Source organism: Sciurus vulgaris, assembly GCF_902686455.1.
Source record: "Sciurus vulgaris genome assembly, chromosome: X".
In the NCBI taxonomy this organism is placed as follows: Eukaryota; Metazoa; Chordata; class Mammalia; order Rodentia; family Sciuridae; genus Sciurus; species Sciurus vulgaris.
This window is the reverse complement of record NC_136471.1, coordinates 131657296-131672073: the sequence shown is the minus strand read 5'-3', so window position 1 is coordinate 131672073 and position 14778 is coordinate 131657296. Positions and strand designations below refer to the sequence as shown.

At 37.9% G+C, this 14778-nt stretch overlaps 1 protein-coding gene across 6 annotated transcripts in view; it reads right to left on the bottom strand.

The window, feature by feature from the left end:
- MID1 (midline 1) overlaps window positions 1-14778 on the bottom strand; it is a 359879-nt gene that overhangs the window by 58816 nt on the left and 286285 nt on the right. For all 6 annotated transcript variants that reach the window (XM_079123171.1, XM_079123166.1, XM_079123170.1 and 3 more), the window contains exon 3: window positions 6116-6211. In XM_079123171.1, the coding sequence (XP_078979297.1) occupies window positions 6116-6211 (96 nt within the window). The remainder of the gene's footprint in view (window positions 1-6115; window positions 6212-14778) is intronic.

Here is a 14778-nt window from a genome sequence, read left to right as displayed (position 1 = left end):
TCTAATATTCATCAAGAGAAATTAAGTTTATTTCATAAGTTGTTATTTTAGTTAACTTGGTGGTGTAAACTAGATACATAAGCGTTATGTACAAGCAATAGCCAAAAATGATTTTTTTCTGAATTGATGAAATTCTATGTAGACTGACAGTTCCTTTTCTCCTTTGTCATGAAAATCCTAAAACCTGAACCTGAGAAATCAACTTTACCATGGTAGTTACCATAATCCAGTTTTTGAATGCAGCCATATTTGCCCTATCACATTATCATCATTTCAGAGTCATGTACATGGAAAATGATAACTGAATAGGGTATGTATGGTATGGTTTAATAAGACCCAGAATCTGACTCTAAATAATCTCTTAAAGCATCCTTCTAGGGAGTGAGATGAGGTAGGAATCTGATCCTTACCTGCAAGTGACAGTGGATTATAACTTTGGATATTTGAATTGGCCCCCAGCAGTACGTATTTCACATGTCTGTCTGACACACATGAGTTTGGACACTGGGCTTCATCCAGTGGTTCTGGATGAAGCATTTGCTAAGGTTTCCATTAAGACAGAATGCTTTGACATTATGAAATTGCACAACAAAATTGAATTAAACAAAAAAAGCTCATCTTTCTTTTCTAATCCAGTGATTTTTCACTATTTCAAAATTTACAAAGAAGTGCTTTCAGATCCTGGTTAATGAGTTTGAAAGTCTTCTACAAACTCTCATCTATTTTGCCAAGATATTTTTTTATAATTTCTTATAAGCTACACATCACGCAAGATAACTCATATCCCTCAAACCTCTCAATTTATAGAGCAGAAACATAATGAAATGGCACTTAATTCACCCACAAAAAGTTTTGTTGCTCTACACACCAAGAGCACTGGAGAAACTCAGACAAAGTTAATAAAAGAGCAAACCTCCCATTAAACAAAAGAAGAGAGTGTAAAGTTTTAGTAAGGAAAACAGTGGCAGAGAGTTTTTTTTTAAGTGATCACAAACCAAGCAAGACAACCCAGAGGGGCCAAGGCTAGCACTTTGACAGGATTCTGAATTAGAGCATGTCCTTCTAGGGTGACTCTGGGCAAGGACAGTGCACCCTGCTGGGCCTCTATCTTCCCAAAACAGCTATGACAGTTGTTCACTCTTTCCCAGTTGTTCTCTACCACTATTTCACTGTGGATTTATAGTCATGGTCACCTATAATTCCCAAAATGAACATCTAGTGTGTGTTAAGATGTTGTATTTGCTATGAGAGAATTGGATGAATACCAGTGACACTAATAAACTAGGTCTTCTGATTTTTCTAAGAAAATGGGAAGGGGAGATGGAATAATGAAGAGATATAGTCCATATGTGACCTAAAAAGGTAAATTCTGCAGCTGGTCCAAATTTTGATCATTTTGCATAAGCTTGTCCTACATTCCATATAACCTTATCTCCCAACTCACCTGAGGGAACTATATTTCTCTCCAGAAGAAAAAAAGCAGAGCAGCTAAAAACCCATTTGTTTTTAGAATCGCAGCCATCAAGTTACATGAACATTTCTTGGGGGAACCAAAGTTCCTCTTTCAAAGCCTCCACCTCCTCAGTCACAAGCTGTCTTGGCCTTCATACTCTCTGTCCTCTAGTTTGAAAACGATTTGGCAATTACACAATCAAAAAACCATTTTGGTTGCTTACTCTCATTTATAAAACAAGTACGAAAATAATGGGAATGGGAGAAAGGCCTTCAAATGCCTCCATTTTAAAGAAAAGCAAAGGTGAAAGCTCAGGAGGAGGGGTAGACTTATACTGGAAGTGGCATTTCCTCCCGAGTCCATGGGAAGGAATTCATTGATTTAATTTACAACAATTAGGACTTGCCTCAGTGCTGGGAGTTTTCTTTAGCTCTAGCTGGCATGGGAATTATTTTCCTGAGGAATGCTAAGACCCAAATACAAGGACACCTTCAGGAAGAGGAAAAGGAAGAAGTACAGTCTAGGAACCTAGAATGTGAATCAGGAAATTCTTTTCCAATGCACTGATTTAAAAGAATAGCATGCTAGTGCCTAACAAATTCCACTATCTTTTTAGAGTTTCCTAGTGCTGTGAAGTTTTTCCTTGCATGGGTGATTGTCTTGCATAAAGACATCCATGTTATTTTCCCAATAACCAAAAATATTATTTCCTGAAATAATTAGGGATTTCAATTGTAAGTGTGAAACTCACAGAGGTCTGTGTTCCTTCAACATATGTGAAACTTCAAGGGCAAAGTTCAAATTCAGATGGAATTATGAAAGACCTCCCACACAAAGCTGGTTCCTACCTATCCTTCCTTCTTACACATCTTCCATTTCTCCAGATAAAACCATTTGCTTTGTATGCATGCAGTGCTTGTTTCCTGTTCCCACGCCATTGCCACTGTCCGCCCTGCAAGCAGTGTTGCTTCTCTCTCTCGGTAAACCCAAACGGTGCCTTCCCTCCTCTTGAAGGAAGGTTAAGATCACATGTGCCCTCTCCCACCCGCTGCTGGAAGTAATTGTATATTACACACACCTTTTTCGTGGTAATTACAGTTTTCTACTTTTTATTGTACTGTCAGTAATCTTTTGTGTTTGTGAAGATAGCCTCCTGTGGGCAGGGTCCTCTGCAACTAGCACAGTGCAACATACAGGGTGGGAGCTCTAGTCACACTACTGGCATAAGCAAATCAATGGGAAGCTCTAACAAATTAAAGTGACTATAGGCAAAGTTTTACAAATTCCCCCAGAAAGTACCTATTTAGCAAGCATAGTCCAAAGACCAACAGTCTCCACAACAGAAAGTTCTCTTAAGCAAAGTTAATCAAAACATGGAAATAAGACAAAGAGAAGACTGTGTGCCTTCCAATGTCATACTAGTACATACTCCATGAACCATCTTTTATTGCCATGCTGGTTCCTTCGTTAATGAGACAAATAAATCTCTCACATGCACTCATTCAATTATATGAGAACTGATTGTTCAACTTTTTAACAATTATTCTTTGACAAAGTTAATAACTAGGAATAAAGAAATAAATGTAAAAGTAGGTACTGCCACGATCATCATTTTTCTACTCATAAATTTAATTTTTGTCTAGAATAAATGTCCTGAATTCCTTATTTACTCACCTGCAAACATTTGTTCCCATTCCAAAAGATTTATACAAAGCAACAGAGAAAAGAATGAATATTCTTTACTCCTAATCTAGAATAACTTCTAATGACGTGTATGTGTCTATTTGCAAGTCTGCTACAATTGACTCAGTAATAGCTTCATTTTAAAAGCCTATATCTCAACTAAAATATCTGATCTCTTGAAATAAAATTTCTTGAATTTATCTCTCACCTGAAATTATTGAACATGATAGAATGCAACTTGATATCATATTAGGATGAAAAGCATTTTGTAAATTCAACTAATATTAATACTGCATTAGGAACAAGGCATTTGTTCTGAACTCACTACCAGCCATAATGGAAACCAGACACTAATGCCTTTAAGTAGTAACTAGCAGAAATTGAACGAAATAATCACCCAATTCATAAAGCATTTATAAGATTTACCATAAAGTGCAGGTATTTTTAACCAATGAGAAATTATTCTTTCTTACTATCCCAAATACCAAATGACATCGCATCATAAAAATATGGCACATGAATCGTTCTATTTTGTTCATCCATTTATTCATGTGCTACATATTTATTTACCCTACATAATGTTCACTACTACCTCCAATGTTCTTTTATCAATAAGGCTCAACGTGTTCCCAGGGGAGATCGATGACACAAGTAAATCCCATGGAAGCAGAATAGAAAGGTCTGGGTTCCACAACACACTGTCACTGTTGCTGCTGCCTTCATACTCCCAACTTACATGCAACATGATTGAAAAGACTGCTTCTGTCTTGAGGATCACATAGTTCTTTAAGCCAAGGGCCTCTGACAAGAACCTCTGAGCTACTCTGGTCAGTTATAATCTACTCTCTCACCTCCATTTTGCTTTTATTGCTCCTCACTTTCCTTTTATATGTCTTTCCCTCCCCCGTCCATGACAGCCTGCTCATCAGCACAGAGTGAATGGCTCAGGTAGGGGAGGAGGACACATCTAATTCCTAACCCCTAGATATTATCACAGAAAAGCATAACAAATTATTAGTTCTAGCTCACATGTTTCTCAGTAATCATTTTAAAATTTTCAATCACAATGAGAGTACTTATAAGTACAAACTTTATGAACCTAAGTATCTGAAGCCTTCCATCAAAGCCCCAGTGTTTGCATAGTAGATTTGCTTTTAAGTTGAAAGTATCTGAAAGCAGCATTTACTAATTTTTACTGTGCTGAAGAATGTATCACTGCTAAACACCATTGTGTTGCACGAATAAGCTTATAACCAATCCTGGAGTATTTTTAAAAACAGCTTGTGTGAAATCTACTAAAGTCTCACTCCCCGCTACACTTTCAGCTAAGCTGTACTTTTTCTCTTTTAATTCCCCCTCCACATAACATACTCATCCAATCTAGAACCCTGGCAAATGTCTCACTCATATTTTGTTTTAGTAGGAATGGAAAAAAATGCTGACTATTTAACTGTGTCCCATCATTAACTTTTTGAAGTTGTAATCTAATTTTAGAGAAACTAGACTATGAAAAGGCAAGCATTTTAAAAAATGCAATACTCTACTAGCTTGCTCTCTGGCTACCATACTGTACTTTAATTGTGTTATTAGTGTTGAAATAGTCCATTTGCAGTCATTGTGCATATTTGTCCAAAACAAGGTGCCTGAGCTACTTTTGAATTTATTTTAACTGATACACAAAAACATTGAAATTGTACATATGTACGGACGCCTGAGCTTTGACTGTATAAAATCTACTATGCCAGAGTCTAAAATTCAAAGACGAATTATATTTGGTTCCTATTTTCAGATAATTCATATTCTAATTGGAAAAATGGAAGAATACATGAAATGGTGATTAAGTCACAAGATTACTGACAATAATGTTATGAGATTCAGAGAAAGGAGGGATGAGTCTAGTCCAGAGAACCAGAAATATTTACAACTAAAGTACTCCTCAACTCAGAACTTGGAGGACAGGCAGGAATGATTCAGATAAGTAGACACGGAGTGCGGGTGAGGCTACCGGGCAGGGGGATCTTCTGGGCTAACGGCCAGAAGGCTTGAAGGCGTGTGAATAGGCAATTGTTTCATTTCAGTGCATGGGGTGTGGTTAGTGGGAAAGCCAGGCTCAGTGAAGATGGAAAAGGCCTCTGAAAAATTGCCATGAAGTACTGGCATCCATCTTTCCCCTATGAAGTACAGCATCATTGCAGGTTGTACTGGTGCAATTCTGGTTGATTTGTGGAAATATCTGACAAATAAAAAGCATTTAATATATATGTGCAGTTGGTTAAATTGTGCCTTCCAAAGTATGTTCAAAGTGGCCAATGAACTGGGCCTTTTTTAGGAATAGGTATTTGCAGACAAGTTAAAATGAAATCATAATGGAGTAAGGTAGGCTTGAATCCAATTACTGATGTCATAGGAAGAAGGGAATTTGGACACAAACACAGAGACATATTGGAAAAATGTCACATGACAACAGAAGCCTAGATTCAAGTGCTATAGCTGCAAACCAAGGAAGTCCACCAAAAATATGGGAAGAGGCAGGAAGGATCCTCCCCCAGAGTCTTCAGACAGAATAGGGGCCTTGGCTGCACCTGGATCTCGGACTTCTGGCATCCAGAACTGTTGTTTTATGCTGCCCAAGCATGTGGTAATTTGTTACAGCAGCCCTAGTAAACTAACAGAACACCTTATAAATAGTGCTTTCTTTGGCTGTTCTTTGTAGAGGTGATTAAAATCTATACTACTAGGCATGCTATGTAATGCTGGATCAAGGAGAACTATAAATAAGAGAGGGGAAAGCAGTCCTGGATGGGGAAAGATTCACTGAGGTTCTAGTTCTTTCCAATTTCATCCATCTTATATATTTGGCTTCTACAAAAGATTCAATTTGAACAAAGATTCCTGTTTGAGATTAGAAAGCATGTGGATATAAAAATGCTGACCTAGCAGTTTTCACATGAAATATACCACACAGAGATAGACACTTACTTCAACATGTTGACAGGTTTGGATGAGCTTAGCCAAAAGGGTCTCCAGTTCTGTGTTCCTCTTAATAAGGTTGGTGAGGTTACTCTCTAAGTTTTGCTGTTCAAAAAAGAGAGGAAAAATGTTATTCTGCATACTTTTATATTTTACTATACAAAAAACTAATCATACTCAGAAAACTGATACATTTTTCAGAAACTGACGAAATGGATGCAATTTCAAGTATTTATAGATTCAAACTGGATTTTCAAAGGTTGCATTTCAAACAACTCTGTAGAAATACTCCAACTTCAACTTTTTTTGTTACTTCTTGTACTAAGATATTTAACTGAATAATTAATTATGGGTTACTGCTAGGTTGTAAACTAGGGAGAAAGGAAATAATTGGATTTTTATCCCTTTACCTGAATCTGAAATGGCGATAATATAAAGAACGTATTCCCACATCAAATCACCTACTTTTGAATTTTTAGGATTTATCATTTTATGGTCAGGCTGAGGAAACTCTCTTGAAAGGTTTGACTTGATCAGCTATTGCTGTCAATATACCCATTTACAGGCATTTATAAGATGTCCTCGTCACACACATTTACTCATACTGCATTTTATTGTACATGCTTCTATTCTTTGTCTATCAATGCCAGAAAAAAATCCCTTGAACATTCTACATTACTGTCCTGCTTAAGACTATAGAATTATTCCTTATTCCTTTATAGTTTCAAGTTCTAAAAAAATCCTTGGAATGAATATCTAATCATATTTTCACCCATAATAACCCTCTGTTCTGGGTAAGACTCATTTAAATTCCTTCTTATGCTACAAGTTCTTCATTTATAACATTCATTCATTTACTTATCTATTCACACAACAAGTACTTATTAAGCTTCTAGTATATGACAGACTCAGAGAGTTACTAGAAAAACAAAGATATAAGTATCTACTCCCTGTTCATGAGGAGATGGCTGTGCAACTGGGAGAGAGATGCTGTAAGTGAGAGGAGGGGGACAGTTGATGGCTATCTGGAGGTTTCCAAAAGGGCAAAGTCTTTTGTCTGAGGCTAGAAGGATGGGTGGGGATATTTTGTTGGTCCCAAGTGGTCATTTCTTAGGAAGATGATACAGGTGGAAATGAGTATGTGAAGATAGATCAATGTCATATAAGATCAGGGAAGTATAAGAGTGCAAAGGATTAGTGAAAATATATGCTTTAACCTATGAGTAGTTCCCCAAATACAGGAGATATGCAACAATGGGAAATTTTGTGGGAAAGATAATAGATCTCATATTTTTAATGCCATCAGGGGAAGATGGTTTGGATGTTGGAGGTGTACTTAGTGGTAGAATGCTTGCACAAGCCGTGTGTTCTATCCCTTGTGCACATACCCCCAAAACAAGATTTGCAAAGAGTGTAGGGATTTTGAAAACTAACATTTTCATACAGGTAATAACATTGTATTTTTGCTGTAGAATTTATGGAATTTTTAGCTTGTTCTACTTTCTGAAACTTTTTACTTAGAAAGGTGTATTGAGGTAAAGGATCACTTTTATCTAACACTTAAAATGAATATGTCAAAAGCAGAAATCTCTGGTTTTAATAAATTAAAATTATTAATCTGACACTGATTTTATTGTCTAGGATTTTTCTTTAATTTCAATGGCTGTATTTTCCTTTCCAGTAGGTTCTTATCACATCTCCCTTTTTTTGTTGAATTGCTTTCTGCTCCTTTTCCAAAGATGCAATTTCCTTCTTCATAATTTCAAGAAAACTAAACATACTTATTCTTAAGCCCTTTTGAGAAAGGGCAATTGCACATTTCCCTGTATTTGCTTAATGTTTCCCCAAGAATCTGATTTTATCTTGTGTCTTGTAAGTTTTGTCTGACAGTTCATCTGATGTAACCTTTCCTCCCTGTGCTGTGATTTGGGGATTGAGATATCCAGCAAGGTGAGGTGCACACTCTGAGGTTAGGACATAAGGTTTTTTCCCCAAAGAGAGCAATCCCCCCACAAGACACTATCAAAGCTCAGATTCTGGTTTGGCTCAGAGCCTCTATTTCCTTCCAAGAGAGTTCCCTGTCTGGCTTCAATTCCAGAGAAGGTGTGAGGGGTCCTTTGAGCCTGGTGTGTGCACGGGGAGTCTTTACTTCCAGTTGTATGGGGCTAATACCACAGGCAGTGGACACTGCCCCATGCATCCTCTGAAGTCCCCACTACCCCATCTCATTTCTACTTCTTGGGAGCAACCCAGCTTCAGTTTCCCCCTCCTCATTCTGCACTTTCTTTCATTTCTAGTTCCTGGAGATTTTCCACTTACATTTAAGCTTGGTTATGGATTCTTTTAGATACACTTTAAAATATTTTGTTCGTAATTTTCATGCATTTAGAATTCAGGGGGCGATTTGTGCCTATTTTAGCCAGAGCGGAATCCCAACAAGAAAACCAGTTTTGCCTTTGAAACACTGAAAACATTTCAAATATAACTATTTTAAAAGAGAAAAACAACTGTTTCTCATGTAGAGGACGGAATACAAAGAGAGGCCAGAGAGTCAAAGAGTGATTCAGGTACAACTTGATTTCATGTTTGCATCAAAGAAAAATTTGCTTTCAAAGTTCTTAACAACCACCCTTCCCCCTCCACCACCAAAAGCCTTAAATTTTTCTACTGTTTGGATTAAGTGAACTCCAACTGGTCATCACTTTATGGTCAGAGACCAGAAAATGATTCTGAGGTACTGCATTATTCAATGTCCTTGATTTAGATGTGAGTATTATAAGGTATATTAGTTTCTTTTTGTGTGTTAATCTTAGGGAATCCTTTCACTTTTCTGGTTGGCTGACCCTTCATAGCAGGAAATTTCTAAGGAAATACATCATCTATCTGTTTACAGTTCAATTGTCATAGGTATGACTTTTCTAAAGCTAGTCAGTAAGAGAGCCAAATAAATGCAATCCAACACATTAAGATTTTACAAACATCTGCTTGCACCCCCTCCCTTTATTAAGTATACATCATGTATAAAATCTGTTTTTAATCAACTAATACATAGACTAAAGCCTGTGGTTTAAACACTTTGACCTATCCAGATCCTTTGGGGTTATTCAAATTTAAATAGTACAAGTGTTACTGAAGTCCGCAAAGAATTATTGAGTTGGTTAGAAGTATAATAAAGGGAAATTATGCTGGGAGAGAGACTTGTTTCCAAGTAGTACCAAAGGCACTGACAACATTTTTGACTAGAATGTGGGTAGTGGGAAAGGAACAAAATCCACTCTTCACTCAGTCATGTGTCCACTTCCACTACAGGGACTTCTCTGGAACTGTTTTAGAAGTTAACTCTATTCGTTAACATCCTGTGTGGTGGTCAGTAGGTTCAATAACCTTTTGGTTTTGACTGTACTTTATTCAAAAGAGAACTTTTTTGGCATGGGAGTCTTAGGACTAGGTAGACATAACTATCATATAGAAGTCTAAAAACTTCCAGAGTACAAAAAAAATTAGTGTCCTGTTTTCACATTAAAAACATCAATATATTTACATCTCCTTATCCAGTCAAGCTTTATAGAAACCCAAGAAGTGAGAAATGAGTGATCATGTATGAGTGAAGAGACTCTCTTGGATAAATGACTGGACATGTCTTGGGCTCAGTTTTCCCATTCATAAAGAGCAGATAATGATCAATCTACCTATCTATGGTATTGTTAAGATCATATGAGAAAATGAACATTATATCAGGAAAGTACACATAAGCTTGCTAAAATTATGAATTTGAGGATAAAACAGTCCAATCTGGGTATCGGACACCAGAAAGGTCCATTCCTTTATCTCTGGCAAATATAATTTGCAAGCCTGCTGATGGCTTTTCTATAAGCGCCTATGCCTTTCTGTTCTAGGACTGTACTTGGCCTGAGGCAAGGCAGCCTACAGTACTAGAGAGAGTCAGGGGAGGCCAATGCATCCAAAGCAGCAGTCCACCAGAAACTGCTAGAATTGGTGAAGGAACAGCACAGTTTCCTCACCTTCTGGGTGGGACCACTCTGAGTCTTGGTCTATAAAATCTCATCCAGGGCCCCACTGGGAGGGGACATGGGTCCACTTTAAAACGACCTCTTTCCTCTTCCTTCCCTCCCATGTTTCTTCCCCTTCCAGGTGCTTCCTGGATCACTTCCCAAGTCAAATTCTCAGAGTCAGCTTCTGGGAGAACTCACCTAAGACCACTTCCATAGACAACCTAATATTCTCTTTTCAAGTATCTATGAGGAACTGCTATATTAAAAAATATCTTGGTGCAGCTGACTGCAGTGGCACATGCTGGTAATCCCAGCAACTTGGGAGGCTGAGGCAGGAGTATTGCCAAGTTCTATGTCAGCCTGGGCTACTTAGTGAGCCCCTAAGAAACTTAAGACCTATCCAAAATAAAAAATAAAAAGGCTGAGGATATGGCTCAGGGGTAAAGTACTCCTGGGTTAAATTCTCAGTACCTGCCACTCAAAATAAGATCTTGGTGCTGCAGAAGGATATTTGCAAATGCCCTCTCTCTGACTTTTCCTAGATGCCACATACCCTCAAAACCAGTGTTTAGACAAGCATCATCAACAGAAATCGAACATGAGTCACATTTAAAATTTTCTAGTAGTGACATTTTAAATGTAGCAATAAGTACAACTAATTTTAATATTACCATTTCAACATTTAATCAGTATACAAAAGTTGATGAGATGTTTCCCATTCTTTTCCTTTCTTTTTACCAAGTCTTGGAATCTGATATGTTACTTATAACACATCTCAATTCACACCAGTCACATTTCAAGCACTCAGCAGCCACATGTAGCTAGTGGTCACCATACTGGACAAAGCAACTCTAGAGTCTCGATCTGGGACCTACAAGCTTTTTATGCAGAGCTATGTAAAAAATATTTTTGGCTTTACTAGCTTTATACTCTCTGTCATGATGACTCAATTCTGTTGCTGTTTTAGCATAAAAATAACCATAGCTATTATGTAAATGAGTGGGCAGGGTTGTGTTCCAAAAAAGCTTTATTTGCAAACAATGAGAACAAAGATTTAACCCACAACTGTTGTTTGCCCAACTTTGGGCTAGAAGAGAAAAACCAAAATGCTGACATTCTCTGGGCTACTGGAATGCCCATACCTGTTCCTATCAAATACTAACCATTTTTTAAAAATATTTTTGTAGCTGTCGATGGACTTTTGTTTATTTATTAATACATGGTGCTGAGAATCGAACCCAGTGCCTCACATGTGCTAGGCAAGTGCTCTATCACTGAGCCACAACCCCAGCCCCTCAAATACTAACCTTTGTCCCCAAGCTTCTGTGTAAGTTTAAACTAGATGCCACTCTATGGGCCTCAGAAAGGATTTTTTTATGCAGGAAACTGAGAGAGCTTTTACTTATGTCTGGAAAGCTTAGCTTCACAAAATTCACAAAAATCTCAAGAAAATTAAACAGTATATGACATATAGACACATTAATCTGAGGAACATCATGCTTAAGCACACAAAGCCTGCATCCAGTCTGCTTGGGTTCAAATGCTAGCTCTAAGACCTTCAACAAGTTCTTAACCTCTTTGTGCCTCAGTTTCCTCATGGGGCTGCCAAGGTGATTAGAGGAGGAAACACATGCAAGTCCTTGGAAGAGTGCCTGGCATGTGGTGTGCTCTATCAGTGCTTGCTAAATGGAATAAAGAACTTGTGTTTTGAGTTTGAAAGTTATACTGATAAAAGCTTAATTTGTAATACTTACACCATCACTGTGATAGTTCAGATCTAGAAAGTTCCCCAAAGGCTCATGTGTTGAGGCTTGGTCCCCAGTTGGTGGTGGTATTGGGAGGTGGTAGAAGCTGAAGGATGTGGGGTCTTGTTGAGGCAGTGGGTCATCAGGGACTTGTCTTTGAAGATTTTACTTTGTCCGCACCCACCATTTTCTTCCAGCCATCATGTGAGCAGCTTTGTTCCACTAAGCATTCCCCACCATGCTGTTCCCCCTTACCAAAGCCCACAGCAATGAGGCCAAGAGATGATGGACTGAAACCTTTGAAACCAGGAGCCAAAATAAATCATTCCTCCTTTAAGTTGATTTTTCTTAGGTATTTTGTCACAGTGACAAAAAGCTGACAAAATCACCAAACTAAGAGCATGCCCAAACATTTCATAAATTTTTCCTTCAATAGATTTTCAGTTTAATAGCAGAGAGTTACAAGAATATATCCTCCCACTTATTTCCCCAAGACACTGAATCCAATTTGCTCAATAGTCTCATGATGTTATGATTACTGTCAGAATTTCCACTGAGACTGCTGGCTCCTATTTGAGACCCATGCATATATATATATATATATATTTTAGAAGTTCTAAATTTCAATGAATGCTAACATTACTATATGATATCATCTCATCTGTGAAGTCCTCATCATCACCTAATCCAATGGGTAATTCCTTTCCTTTAATGCTCTGTCTGGATGCCATGCTATGCTCCTGAGCCAGCTCTTCTGTGGAGTTAGACTTATTCCTAGGCCTGAGCATGGGCATATGCTCTTCACGATCTGCCTGGAATGCATCTGCATAATAGGAAATAACTCTACTATCAAAGAGAAAGCATAATGAAAGTACAGTATATATTGAGTACCTGCTGAATATCCATATAGTTTTATTCCCTTTCCACTACATACATTTAAATATTCATGTGGGAAAACTTAGCATGTAGAACTACATACTCATTGGACAAGCTTTCTGAAACCTAATGTAGTAAATAAACTAATGAGTTAGTTAATTTAACAATGCCTACAACCCTTTAGAGCTTTTATCATTGGTAGAGTCGAGTCTGAACCCAAGAGGGAGCACCTTGGTAGTTTAGAAGCCTTCTCAAGGAATGTTATGTAACTCAATCAAGATCAAAAGATATCTAGCAAATAAAGAAAAAAAATAGTTAAACAAACATAAAGAAGATACATGGGGGTACTAGGGGTATAGCTCAGCTGGTAGAGGGCTTGCCTTACATACACAAGGTCCTGGGTTCAATCCTCAGCACTACAAAAAAAAAATATCTGGGGAACTGGGGAAGACAAATGCGATATCATTGAACAGATTTTTATAAACACAGTGTTATACAAATAGGAATAGTCTAGCAATTTTCATTATCATTGATTGACATACCTATTCAAATCCTATCTAAAATGAAAGCCAAGTTGCTCCTTGCTTTAATTCATCACCTCTTCCCAGGGTGATTTTTGTCACAGTGCTTTCATTCTGTGAGAGTACTAACATTGTGCTAACAATGACGTAATTCATTACCTCTTCCCCCAGTGAGTTTTACCAGTGTTATTATGCTGTGAGGGCAAAGGATGTGCTAATAGTCATTGTTGTTAAAGTAAGTGCTATGGAGTGGGTGTGGATCAAATGTTCTTCAAGTGTTGACTGTGATTAAAAGTTTGGTCCCCGGGTGGCATTATTGGGAAGTGGTGGGGTCTAGTAAGAGGTCCTTGGGTCGCTGGGGTGTGTATGCTCTTGAAGGGGATATTGGGCTCCTTCCTGTCTCTCTTTGCTTTCCAGCTATGTGCTAAGCAGCCTGAGTATGACCCCATCAGCTCTCTCTCTCTGCTTCCTGGCTTAAGATGTGCTCACTCCCCCCAACATGCACTTCCACCATTGCCATCTACCATTTGCAACGAAGTCCTCACCAGAACTAAGCCAAGCAGGCACCATACCCTTGAACCTCTAGGGCTATGAACTAAATAAACTTTTTCTCTTCATAAAGTTATCTGTCTCCAGTATTTCATTAAAGTGACAGCAAGCTGACACACGCAATAAGGTTTAGTAAGTGTGCTACTATTTGATGGAATTCAATACTACCCTCCCACCATCACTACTGAAGTATTCAATATGGTTCTTTCGATGGTAACAATGTAAGTGGGCAGTTTTGGTTTTTTAATTTGAACCAAAAGATTGGGTACAGGTCAAAGTTGTGAAAGATGAAATTGTAAAACATGTTGCTAAAGAATGAGGATCCTCTACTTACCTTATGCAAAAAGAATGATTAATTTTCCTATCAGTTTTGTTTTTAATGCATATATTTCCATTGCATTCTTATGGTGCTCTAGTCAACCTCTTTTGTGTTCTGTATTTTTTAGCAAAATTTATTTGACTTGATAAACTGATCAACCCATGGTGGGACAGCTGATTTTACATCAACCTCAATATGGGCCTTTAGGCATGGATATGGACACAAGCAGAGAAGAGTAAATCCAACTTAACAGATGAGCTTTGTACTTGTATATACAGTGATACCCAATCAAATAGCAAAGTAAGCAGACAAATGCCCCTAATTTTAGCCTTTTGAGACCTGTACCTAAGAGTCATGTTGCTGGGAATTAATGACTTGACACTGAATACTACCATTAAAATGTATGCCTGAAATAGGAGATTTCAGTAATTCCTTTTGGGTTTGCCCAGGCCTTAAAGAATGTTTGCCCTTATTCCGAAGTCAGTACTTCAGAATGTCTTTAAAGTATAATATTAGGTCTGGATACCTTTCAAGGCAAACACAGATCTGGCTTGTTTCACTCCATAATGTCAGAGCGACATTCAGGAACTGTGTTCCTAGCCCTGACACCCAACACCACCACTCTAGCACCATCAGGATATAGACACAT